The sequence below is a fragment of the Trachurus japonicus genome, chromosome 22 (genome assembly GCF_045865225.1).
Source record: "Trachurus japonicus isolate A0001 chromosome 22, Traja_1.0".
NCBI classification, from domain to species: Eukaryota; Metazoa; Chordata; class Actinopteri; order Carangiformes; family Carangidae; genus Trachurus; species Trachurus japonicus.
The window spans coordinates 16,396,101-16,409,130 of record NC_140928.1 but is presented as its reverse complement, the minus strand read 5'-3'; the positions used below and the strand labels follow the sequence as shown (position 1 = coordinate 16,409,130).

General features: G+C 41.3%; 2 protein-coding genes across 2 annotated transcripts; one reads left to right on the top strand and one right to left on the bottom strand.

The window, feature by feature from the left end:
* The first annotated feature begins 523 nt into the window (after window positions 1–523).
* Window positions 524–7,813, top strand: tpp1 (tripeptidyl peptidase I). The gene is made up of 13 exons (XM_085767969.1): window positions 524–570; window positions 1,072–1,146; window positions 1,612–1,751; window positions 1,885–2,035; window positions 2,761–2,882; window positions 3,015–3,184; window positions 3,273–3,471; window positions 3,630–3,818; window positions 5,092–5,164; window positions 5,323–5,443; window positions 5,531–5,692; window positions 5,847–5,972; window positions 6,318–7,813. Exons 1-13 carry the CDS (start codon window positions 560–562, stop codon window positions 6,453–6,455), a joined length of 1,677 nt encoding a protein of 558 aa, XP_085624095.1. The 5' UTR covers window positions 524–559; the 3' UTR covers window positions 6,456–7,813.
* A 371-nt stretch (window positions 7,814–8,184) lies between these two features.
* On the bottom strand, window positions 8,185–11,822 carry yy1a (YY1 transcription factor a). Its single transcript, XM_085767970.1, has 5 exons — window positions 11,189–11,822; window positions 9,966–10,116; window positions 9,651–9,711; window positions 9,302–9,460; window positions 8,185–9,072 (listed from the first exon to the last, which is right to left on the bottom strand). Exons 1-5 carry the CDS (start codon window positions 11,691–11,693, stop codon window positions 8,890–8,892), a joined length of 1,059 nt encoding a protein of 352 aa, XP_085624096.1. The 5' UTR covers window positions 11,694–11,822; the 3' UTR covers window positions 8,185–8,889.
* Window positions 11,823–13,030: the final 1,208 nt, after the last annotated feature.

Here is a 13,030-nt window from a genome sequence, read left to right as displayed (position 1 = left end):
GTATATTGCACATTTAGAGAAACAAGTGCAGATTTCATAGAAACTTATTTATTATATTTCATTTTAATATCGAGTCGAAGAAGAAGATTGCATAGATTGGATAAATTCCCATTATTTATTTTTTCTTTTTTATTACAGTGTTTAATGTGTGTCTCGGACTGTACATAAAAACGATCTAACGTACTCACCTGCGGGGATGGGCGGAGCCAATGTGGGTCACGTTTATTGCTTGAAATAAATAATAAATGTCACAAATCATGTTTATATATGAGCCATGTGGACCTCACAGCAGCTCACCTTCCTCCCTTTTCTTGTATATCTACACTACAGAGACAAGAATACCATACATGGCTTAAGAGGAAACAGGAAAGGGGTGGATAAACATGTTGCGAGTGAAATAATAAAAATAAACCTCCCCGTACTCTTATCTAACGCCGCCGTAAATGAGATGTTGTGAAAAAAGACAAGAATGGTCACGTGAGAGCGCGGCACGTGACCGCTGCGTCTTTAGGCCCCGCCCACCGGACACAACAGTTCACTGTGACAGCGGCAGGACACGATGAACGGGCTGTGAGTGCTTTATTTAAATAACTTATAAGTTGTGTCGTTTCGTTTTTTTAATGAACCGAGCCAGAAAAACAAACCGGTCCGGTAACGTTAACTCTTTCTGCGCCGGTAATGTAGCCTAGTAGAGCACGTTGTGTTTTGTTTTCACCGGTTATGGTGACCTAGATAAAAAAAAGAGAGCTGCTAACACGACAGGTTAAAGTCTTCAGGTTGTGTTAATGACATAAAATCAAACATTGTTGCTATTGTAAGCGCTAAACAGGTGTGGCTAACCGTGTTATCTCTGTGTATGTGTGTGTTTAGAAATGCGTTTAATGTGACCTGCTAAGTCACACTGACACTTTGTTTACTCATCATCATAACCCTGAAGTAACAAACTGCAGCAGCCAAAAGACGTGTTTTGAATATTTCCGGCTACATTCATGTGCATATCGAAGCTGTGCTCCTGTAACATTTGTTCTGTAATGTTTTGTTGTTGTTGTTGTTTTCTCCTCCTCCCGTCAGACTGACCTTCTCCGTCCCCTTGTTGCTCAGCTCGTTGGTCCTGGGTGGATATCTGGAGTACGACCAGGATGTCTTGTGAGCAAACATGTCTAATTATAACAACACCTCCACCTATCTTTGTTTAAAACACTGTATGATGCATTAAGTCAAGGGTTAATGAGTCTTTATTGATACAGACAGATGTGCAAATGTGCAGTATAGGTGTGTATGAAAGGAGGAAGCCTTCAAGTTCACTCAAGGGTGAAGGTTTGGTCAAGATTAGTAATTCTTTGAAATTTGTAGTTGTTGTTGTTGTAGTTGTAAAGGTCAATGACTCACATTTTGGCAAGTGCATTAACTAAACTGTGGTCAAAATGTTCCAAGCTAGTGCCTAGTATGGTGTTTGATTATCTGCAGGCTCAGAACAAATTCAACAGGTTAGTCATCTGCTGTGTGTAACAGAAGCTATACAGACAAAAGGTGGTTGTTATTAACCGCTAGGTCACGTGACAGATTTCTCAGGAACAGGTCATGACATGTTTTCTTCCTTCTTCCCCCCAGGATACCAGAGGACTGGACTCATCAAGGCCGGGTCGATCCTACAGAGGAGCTGGTGCTGACCTTTGCCCTGAAGCAGCAAAATGTTCATCTGCTGGAGGAAAAACTCAGACTGGTGTCAGACCCTGACTCGGCACAGTATGGTAGGACATGAACCGGTTACTGCTGGATGACCTCAGACAAACTCCCCCTCCCTCCTTACCAAACAAAAAACACATGATAACCTGAGGTTTGCATCACAGGGTGACAGAGGCCTGTTCTTCTTCTCCTCCACAGGAAAATACCTGACCCTGGAGGAAGTGGCCTCGCTGGTGCGTCCGTCCAAACTGACCCACAAGGTGGTGCGTCACTGGCTGCAGAGTCATGGGATTACAAACTGCCAGACTGTTCGCACTGAGGATTTTTTACAGTGCACCATGACTGCAGAGTAAGCATATCTTGTTTGGCAACATTTTTTTTTCTGCTTTAGTGCTTACCTAACGAGAAGTTTCAGTCGCTCCTGACACAGTTACGACACAAAACAGTACTTTATTCTGCTTCAGCCGCTCCTGCTGTGTGTAAATCATGTCGTTGCTCTTGTCTTGTGAGGTGGTTCCTCTTTCTGTGGTTATTGGTTTAAATCAAACATCGCTTCTGCTGACAGGCTTCTGCAATTTTGATATATCGAGGCCAAGCCTATCGCATACACTTTACCCAAAACACCGACCACTGTTTCATTTCATTTCATTTCATTTCATAACCTTTATTTAAACTCGGAGATATATTGAGGAGTAACCTCATTTACAATATAGCCGAGATGAAAACACAAAACACACAAGGACAGAAGACAAGACATTTGAAACATACAAAAACATAACAGAATACCAGAATATAAATTGAAACATAGTTAAAAGCACGAGCAGTTAAAGGGAAAATAAGGTGTAGTTATGGCTTTAAATTGTCCCATTGATAAAAGTGAGGTAAGTTTCAAATGATTCTGCAACGTCTAGGAGCGGTTGGAATAAAGATCACATACCTGTAATTACATCAGATTTGCATGTGTTTCTTAAGCACATATATAGCACATTAGTTATGTTTATGGTGAAGGAGTGGATTTGTACACATTGTACACAGGATGTGATTGTCTTTTTTGTTTTGTTTTCGCATGTGAAGAGTTGCAGAGACGCTGCTCCCAGGAAGCAGGTTCAACCGTTACATCAGAGACAGACAATCTATAGTGAGGTCCTCAGCTCCGTACTATGTTCATGATGACGTTCACCAGCACCTTGACTTAGGTGAGCATCATTTCTTTTATTATAAAATGTTTATCTGTCATTTGTCATGTGTTTATTCAGACGAGAATCTGTAATTAAAGGTTCATGTGAGTGGATGGGTACTGATGTGTCTTCTTTTTGTTTATACCCCAGTTGGAGGGCTTCATCGCCTCCCTCCCAAAGGGCAAGACCTCAGTAAAGATCCAAAGCAGTCTAAAGGAGGAGTGCACCTGGGAGTGACTCCTTCCATCTTGAGGACCCGCTATAACATGACGGCAGCTGATGTGGGAACAGCGCAGAACAACAGCCAGGCCGTGGCTCAGGTGCAGACCTCTGTTCATTAGCTCATAATAAAACACTAAATGTACCGATTGTACGTTCTCACCTTAGTTACCTGTCCTCTCTTGTTAGTTCTTGGAGCAGTACTATCACCCAGCAGACCTGGCTGAGTTCATGAGCATGTTCGGCGGCAGCTTCCAGCATCATTCTCAGGTGGATCGAGTCGTAGGCACCCAGGGGGGAGGAAAGGCCGGTATCGAGGCCAGTCTGGACATAGAGTACATCATGAGCACAGGGGCAAACATCTCCACTTGGGTCTTCACCAACCCAGGTTTGTCGAGGAAAATGAAGGCTGAGCTGTGCATGTGTCCCGTCTTCTGACCAAATAACTGTTGCATTTGCTATAAATAAGTGTAGTTATGTCTCAGTGTCACATTTAAGCCCTATAAAAACACACATACACTCACATTTCCTCATTTTTCCCCTCAGGCCGTCATGAGACCCAGGAGCCTTTCCTCCAGTGGATGCTTCTCCTCAGCAACATGACCGACCTGCCCTGGGTTCACACAATCAGCTACGGTGACGACGAGGACAGCCTGTCCGCTGCCTACATGATGCGCATCAACACAGAGTTCATGAAGGCCGGCGTCAGGGGCATCTCTTTGCTCTTTGCCTCAGGTCAGCAACGTGCACCTGTAGCACAGAGACACCCAAAAACATTCACAGACAACAGCCAGGTGAAATGATGCCAACAAAGACACGACTGACAGTTGCTAACAAAGCCTTCGATTGTCTACGGATCATGAAAATGTGGCTGTCGCTTCAAAGTAACAGTCAAATTTTTGTGTGACATTTAATCAGTCTTATGACATACCACACTCTTCACTGAGAGCTTCTGCTTTAAACAAATTCCTGTTTTCAGTTGTACTGGACATATCAGTAATTCAACAAATGGGGAACTGTGAGCTATGGCCTAAGAGAGAGAGCTGACTTAAGTTAAAAAAACAAAAACAGTCTCAGTCTCTCTGGCGTCGTGTCAGCTGACTGTTCCAATATTTAATGTTGTTATCTCACTTGAAACATGAAAAATGTTATTACCTCACTTGACACATGAAAAATATTATTATCTCACTTAGAACATGAAAGCACAACCAGTGATTTACAATAAAACAACCAGGGCGGCAGTATCTTCTGCACAGATTCTCCAGGAAGGAAGAACATCTACGAAAACATAACTTAATAATGGGTCACTTGGATGAATCATAAACATAGACTGTAAAAAGAATGGACGTAGCGTCCGTGACGTCACCCATTGGTTTTGGGGAGTCGTTTTTGTGACTCCAATATGGCGGCCGGAACAGCGCCATGTTGGATTGCCGGCGAGAACCCCCACTGGTCTCGAAGCAGCTGTCCACGGAGCTGCTCGGACCTGTCACTCAACGTTTCCGCGCCCTATTGGCCAGAGTTTTAACCTAATAACAGTAAACGGTAGAGTTAAAAAAAATTCACCCCCCAGAGTGTGTGCGGGGTAGAAACTATCGATTGAGACGAAAAAACGTTCTGACACCAGGCTTTTAACATGTTTACTGAGGATGTAAAGTCGGCGATTTTAACATGGGGGTCTATGGGGAATGCTCCCTTCTGACACCAGCCCCCAGAGGAATCCGAGGGGATTGCAGTTTTTTGAACGCGGAAGTGAGCTTCACTTCTCAGACCGACAACTGCCCCCTTGATCATAAAACATAAAACAGTAAATTACAAAGGCAGCGGAAAAACTCCAGCAAATTTACACGTCATGTTTTATTCAATACAAATTTAAAGGTGTGTGTGTTTACATATTTGTGTGTTTACTATTTTCAACAGCTCCCCAGTTACGGTTGACAGTAAAATAACCTGTGTGATCACTTGTTGTATAATTGTTTTAATCTCTGTGATTTTGTCTCATGTTCAGGTGACAGTGGTGCTGGTTGTAAACACATGGGTAAAGACCAAAACTCCTTCAGGCCAAGTTTCCCAGCCTCAAGGTAAAAATATCAACTCCATTTCTCAAAAATAAACTAGTTTCTGCTCTTAGCTGTATCTCTACAGAGACAGTGATGTGGCTGATGTACAATCATTTAGAAACTGAGCTATGAATATTTTTCGGAAAAGCCCCAAACATCTGTGGTCGTCTTGTTTCCAGCCCATATGTTACCACAGTTGGAGGAACGTCGTTCAAGAACCCATATAAGGTCACATATGAGGTCACAGATTACATCAGCGGAGGAGGCTTCAGCAATGTCTTCAAGATGCCTGACTACCAGGTAACAATGATATTAGATCGTCGGCTCATTCAGTGTTGAGTTGTCACAGACAGTATCATTTATATTGTGTGTTTTGTGCTCCTGCAGGTCAGCGCAGTGGAGGCGTATCTGAAGACTGTAGCAGCAACCCTTCCCCCTCAGTCGTACTACAACGTCAGTGGCAGGGCCTACCCAGACATGGCCGCCCTGTCTGATAATTACTGGGTGGTCATCAACAGAGTGCCTGTCCCCTGGGTGTCTGGGACCTCGGTAAGGCACATAAATCTCCCATATGTCCCATAAGATCAAAGCCAAACCAGCTCTACTTATACATATTGATACAAGAGATGCAATACAATCATTATACATCATCACATCTCTGGATTGTTGATTGCCCCCCCCCCCCCCCCCCCCCCCCCACCAGGCATCAACCCCTGTGGTTGGAGGTATGCTGTCTCTCATCAATGACCACCGGCTGCTGAAGGGCCTTCCTCCTATCGGCTTCCTCAACCCTCGCCTCTACAAGCTCAAGGGGCAGGCACTTTTTGATGTGAGTCTAGTTGACACTGTAGTGAAGAATATTTTTTCAGTTACTGCTTATTTTTTTCATTCTTTTTTTTTTTTTTTTTTTTTACTGTATTTGTATTTAGATGCTTTTTTGTGCAGATGTTTCACGCATCTGTGTACATAATTCGAACTCCAAGGGATGAAACTGTGGAACGTAAACTGTTTCTTGAGTATTGTTGCAAATTTGTATGAGAAAGACAGCAACGCTACAGTAACTAAATGAAGCAGCAAATTTGCACATTCAGTGGGGCGTGCTGTTGGAAACTCTGTTGCTGTGCTTTTGCGGTCATGATGCGGTGCCTTGAATGTAATGTTTTCCTGTTTCCAGGTAACTGAAGGCTGTCACCTGGGCTGTCTGGACGAGCAGGTTCAGGGGAAAGGTTTCTGTGCTGCACCATCGTGGGACCCTGTCACAGGCTGGGGGACGCCGAACTACCCTGAACTACTCTCTGCACTGCTAGCTTAGTGAGCACCTGCAGTTCATGAGAGCAGGTAATCCAAACTCTAGACCAGGTACCTCATGCCAAAGACTGGATGGTGTATCGGAGTGAAACTATGCCTACACTTTGGATTTATGCCTCTTTGTTTTTCTCTTATGAATTTTTGAGGTTGAAACTTTAAGGTTGAAACATTGTTTTGTTTTTTTAATCTGTTATCATTTATGCTTCTGTCGATTTTAGGATACACAACTTCTATATCAGAATATTTCATTGTCTTCAAAAAGATCAAAACCACGTCTTGAATATTTTTTAGGTCAGGAATGGTTGTAGTTTGGGATTTTTAATGCTACACTGCAGTTGCCTGTTTTTTGCTGTTGAGTGCATTTTCACTGACCCAGATTTCTCTGAATCTCTGAAACAAACTTGCAAGCAGCTGGATGTTTACACAAATCTTATGCTTTATATTCATGCCACTAGATACACAGCAATGGGGTGTTACGATCTACTGGTTGCTATGCATAAAATTTAAATAAGTCCAGATACAATAATGCTGAAATACACACCAATCTTCTTTTAGATACTTACTGGCCTATGTCAATATATTTTTTTATATTAAGACAGTGTTATATATTAGGTCAAGGGATCTTCGAATATAACTAGACATTTTTGGTTTGTAGTTGAGATTGATAGGGCCATAATGTGTAATACTGTGTGTTTTGTCATACTACTCTTCAGGGATGAGCAAGGTACAAATGTCATTTCATTAATAACAAATAGATTTGCATGCAGTTCTAAAAACATCACACTATTTGCAGTCTAACTGGGTCATACTTTATAATATACATAATTAACAGGACATTTTAAAACGTGATTTTAGTTTGGTTTGTTGCTGTTTGCTTTACGGTTATGAATTAACCAAACTGCACTGTAACATGTGGGTTAAAATGATTCAGCATCTCTACCCACCTCCATTGTTGCACTATTTTTATTTTTTAGAAATCTTTTTGCCATGTTTATGCTGAAATAAGATGCGTTTTAATGTGAGGATAACAAGTCAGTAGAAATGAAATAGAACTGCCTGTGCTGTGTATTTGTGAATTTATTAAAGCTGGACTTTTACTTGGAAATGGTCCTTTTTGATTGTTCAGGATAATCCTGAGCCGTGTGAGTGTGAAAACCGATGCTGCAGTTTTTGTACCAGATGCCTGACGACCATGTTGTACAAAACATCTCTTTATCAGATCACATTGAAGGGAAACCTTTCATTTGCATTGCAAACTTACATCGCCTCCAGTTTCTACTGTTGTCTGTGGTCAAGTTTCAAAATGTAATAAACTATGTACAAGCAATGGCCTGAAATATTAAACAACCAGGATTTGTTTCACTTCCTTGTTCGTTTTTCCATTTTAAAAAAAAACATAAATTGAGAAATATCTCAAACTGTTCTGCTACTTTGAATACTGGTGATCACGTCAACGTTAACTGCAAATATGAGACTCTAGAAGTCTACATTTAAAACACCACTTTCATTGTTATACTCATTTAATATATTACGGTTACTGTGGAGAACAGTTGTAATGGGCCTTTAAAATGTTACATTCTTACTGGGCATAAATGAAGCATTTAGAGCTGGTTGTGACTTGAGGTTCATTATCATAATATTTATCAATTGCAATGCCTGTTAAATAGCTGATTATTAAAAAAAAGTGTAAGTGAAATGTACAAGGGTTGAATAACTGACAGGACAAATGACAGTTTTTGTGGTAGTGCAAGGGGAAAAAAACGTTTTTAATCAGTGATCACTATTGAAAATTACATGGCTATTATCTACACGATTTTGATATTGTGTTGTACAAAATGAAAATATGCAAAGACCACCCGATCCGCCCGTGAAACACACTCGCATGAAGGGAAAGGGGGGAGGTAAAACAAACAGCGAAATCTCTTCAAGAAGAGCTACAGGGACAATCTTACTACACACATTACCACAGAGCTTATGTCAAACAGTGTACAATATGCACACTCAGGGAGAAGTACAAAATTGAAAAGGTTTCATTGCTGAGGATTGATGCAAATTTGACTTACATTGCAAAAAGTTTTTAACTGGTTGTGTCAAGGTATAAATAAGTTTTTAGGTGCAGATCCATGAATTAACATCTTCACAAGAAGAAACCATTAATTGTTCCATCCAGGTAGCGCTAAAGTTGGGTAGGAGGCCTGAGGGAGGTGGGGTTCTCACGAGTTCATTGTTCAAACCCTCCAGATGTATATAAAAAAAGTTTAGAGAAAAGGTAACTTCTCTGTTTAAATCGTTATCTAGGGACGATACAAAGGGGACTTCTTATCTCACAACAAAGCAGGCCACGGGACATTAGTTTGTCTGTCAAGGAGCGGAGACGCAGGTCAGATCCTCTGTGTATGCTCACGTCGTTTCTGCTGTAACCCTGGGTCAGGGCCGGTTCACTGGTTGTTTTTGGCTTTGGCATGTGTGAGGATGTGAGACTTCAGGTTGGTTGACTGGGCAAATTTTTTGTTGCAGCCATCAAAGGGGCACACGTATGGGCGGTCTCCAGTGTGAATACGCACATGTGTGCGCAGATTAAAGTCCAGAGAGAACCGCTTGCCACAGCCCTCAAATGTGCACTGAAGAGAAGAGAGAGTTAATAGAGTTAATACTGCAGTGAGTCTCAGCTCACAGGGAGCTATTTCAGACGGCAAAAGGAGTTTGCATAACTGCTCTCTACAAATATAAACGTCCACACTATACTGTATATATAGCTTAAAAGGTATTTGAGATTGCAATAGTGAAGTTTGCATAATTGCATAAATGTGCATATACATACATTACATAAGATGGAACGACCCGACTCACCTGGAAAGGCTTCTCTCCAGTGTGTACGAGTTGATGCCTCTTGAGTTTTGAGCTCTCCACAAAGGCTTTGCCACACTCTGCGCAGACGTGCACACGAGGCCCGTGGGTATGCAAATGCTTCCTCATTGCTGAGTTGTCCCTGAACATCTTGGTACATCCCTGAGAGAGTTGGAGCAACAATATCAAGCAAACCACTTGGGACATGTTCACTTGTGTAGAAGGATGAGTGTTTCGTATGTCAATGATGAGAATATCTGCATGTTCTCAATAATTATCACATAAAATCTATCTTCATCTTTAACAGTACTGTATATGGTGTGTATGGTGTGATAAACAACACTGCACTCACTTTGTGTGGGCACGCTATCGTCCTTGGTGCATCGTCTTCTTTTACTTTTCTTGGCTTCATTCTGCAAAAGAAATATAATGTCACTGAGGACAGATGACACAACTGTCCACATGTCCAGCTGAATAAGACAAACGTTCTTTCATCATGAAAAAAATAACTTAGTCTCATGGTCATTTTATGATCAATACTGCATCTCACATGAAGAAAGTGAAGATTTTTCCCTTGTGAAATGTGTTATTTTTACCCTAGTTTTTCATCACTTATTAATGGTGGTCATGATTTGGCTTGGGTGAACACAATAATATTATCACGTACCGTGCGAACTCTGCCAGCTGTTTGGGGTCTGACAGGTCGATGCCTGGGATGCCTCCTGGAGGAAGTTTCTTCCCTGTCATGTACTCTGAATAATCTGGAGGTGAGTTTTCCCCTGTGATTTGCTCCTCATGGTCGATGTCCTTTTTGTCATCTGAATGAGAGGTGCAGATCAGTACCAGAACACGGGAAAATAAAAAAACTGAATAGAAGGATTTAGGACCAAAGCTTATCACAGGTTTATCACACAATAGTAGTCCCAGTCCCCTTGCACTGTTACTAATATGTTACAAATTTAAAATAACAAAAAGGCCCCCCCAAAAAATCAGACACACACTTTGTACAGTATCCCCTATAAACTTGCAGCACATCTTCTACAAAAAGCAGTAAAACATTTTTTTTAAAGACTATTTAAACACAAAAGTTAAAAATAGAAATAGAGTAAATCATAACGTTTCCATATTAAATGAGTAATAAATGTTCAATGTTTCCCACACTGCCCCATGCATTTAGTTCATGAGGCTAAAAAGACACATCATGCTGCCATGTTTACAAACATAACCACGTCTCGGGCGGGATATGCATACATTAAAGTAAGAAATATTCAAAAACGGAAACTGAGCAAAGTAAATAAAATACAGCCTTTGTTACTACTGTTTTAAATAATTTACAAATCCAGGATAAAAACTATATATTAGGACCACAAATGATTTTTTTTTTTTAAATAAACCATGTTATCTAACGTTACAGCTGATACGCGACACTATAGCAAAGAGTGCTTTTAAACCAATTCGCTTTGTTGTTTGTTTAATTAACTACACCTATGAACCAACTCTTGCGGTGCGTTTAAAGACTCGGAAATGTAAATTATGAGCGGTTCCTGAAGGCACCACCGCTACAGTTGAACTGAACTGCGCCACAGCGGCCTAGCGGAGCCAGCTGCACTCGCTCCCACTCTCGCCGCCATCTTCGTCGGCCAAATAAACGCCATTTTTTCGGGCCGCCATACTTTTCTAGACCGGGGAAATATGGCGGCGCCCATCGACACATAAAACATGGCTTCCCATAAAAACAAAAACATTTCAAATGGGGGTTTTAAGTGGCTCCGAGTCGGGGAATAGTTCCTACTTTACCGAAAGACGAGGCCCCGGGTCGGCCGCGTCGCACGGCACACACGCTGAGAACAAAGCAAGGGGCCAGCTTGGAGGAATTCACTCTGAACTTACCCGATGCCCACATAGTGACTGAAAACTCCCCCTCCAAAGTCTTTATCTGGACCTGCTTCTGTTCCCATTTTCGGCCCATTTCCCCCCCGCTCAGGTAGCTCTTTTTGCCGGCTTTCTTTCCGCTGCCAGCCTTCTTCATCCGGCCCGTCGACGAGCTTTTCCCGGCCACGGTGACCAGCGTCTGTTCGATACTATAGTCCTCCTCCACGGCGGGCACCGGGATGAGGATTTGGTCCTCGAACCCGTCGTCCGTGTGCAGTTCAGAGTCGTCCTCCTCGCCCACCACCTCCTCCCGCGTTTGTACCAAAATCACCTCCTGGTGCGAGTGAATCGAGTGCGGATCATCCGAGTCGAGAGGCTGTAAGGCGATCATCGGCTGGTGCTCTCCGTCGTCTCCAACTACCGTGGTCTCGATCGTCTCCACTTCTATTTCGTGCAGCTCCACGATCTCCGCCGGCATTTCGGACCCGTCCGTCTCGATGTACAGGGTGTCCCCCGACGCCATGCTGATGTTTGTTGTTGATTTCCTCCTACTTTTATGTGCTATTTATTATTCCCACTCTATCTTTTTTTTCTCCCCCCCTGTCTAGCTACTCTGAGCCTTCCTCCTCCCCTCTCTCCGACAACAACTCTCTCTACCCAAGTGTAATCCCGTCGCCACAATGCTCCAGTTATGAAGTCTCGCGTGATTTGGGCCAAAAAGTTTTTTTTATTTTTTATTTTTTATTAGAAATACAAATCTTACAAGCAGCAAATTTCAGTATAAAATACATTTTGAAACTGAGCTTAACATGTCAGCATTTCAATAAAGATTTAACACAGTAACAGATGGAACAGGAAAGCCATAAAATAAAATAAAAAAAAAAGAAAAATAATAAAATAAAAATAAAAAAAGATATTAAAAAATTATAATATGAGGTAAAAATTCAAATAAATAGATATTTGATACAAAGAACATAAATTAAAATTTACAAATATAGGAAATTAGGATCATATACAACATACCTCACATTAGTTTTCTGGGGTCTGATGAAGGGAGAGATCAAATAAATGTTGATATAAACGTTGTGCATTCTTGGACTTAATGTTTTTGAGTGAGTCACAGAAAATAGAGAGCTCTTTTAAGAAAATAGAAAACAATGGGGTTACATTTAGAAATTTACATTTATGAGTAAAATATTTTGCCAATATTATGAGGTTATTTAAGAGAAATTCCAGCTTCGAGTCTTTCAAAAAAACACCAAACCTTATGTTACTGTACGTTAATTTTGACAAAGATAGGTTGTTATTCAGAAAACAATGACAAAATGCATTCCAGAATAACATAAAAAAGTCAGTCAACAGCTAAAATTTGATATAGACCAGGGGTTCTCAACTAGTCTCACTCTGGGACCCACATTTTCCCATGGTCATTAAGTCGCGACCCACTTTTATAGAATTCAAACCAAGATATATATTTTTACAAGCCTTTAAAAACTCATTTAGCTCTTTATTGAGCAAAGTGCATTTCAGAGCACATGAATGAAACTGAGGAGGACCATGGCAACTGCATGTACGGAAGTTAATTAAAAAATATCAAACTGCACAGAATGGAGACCAACAAAATGATATATTTGACTTCTAATGCATCTCTGCATTCAGAGCATATTCACAAAAGTGAATAAATATCAAATTGCACAAAATAAAGACCCACAAAACAAAACAAGATTCACTGCATTCAGGCCACATTAATAAGAAACTGATATCTTTGCATTCAGAGCAAATGGAGCAAATAATAAGAAACTGAGGAGGACCATTACAACTGCATGTGTTCACGTGTATCGTGTGCCTTTCAAAATAAGT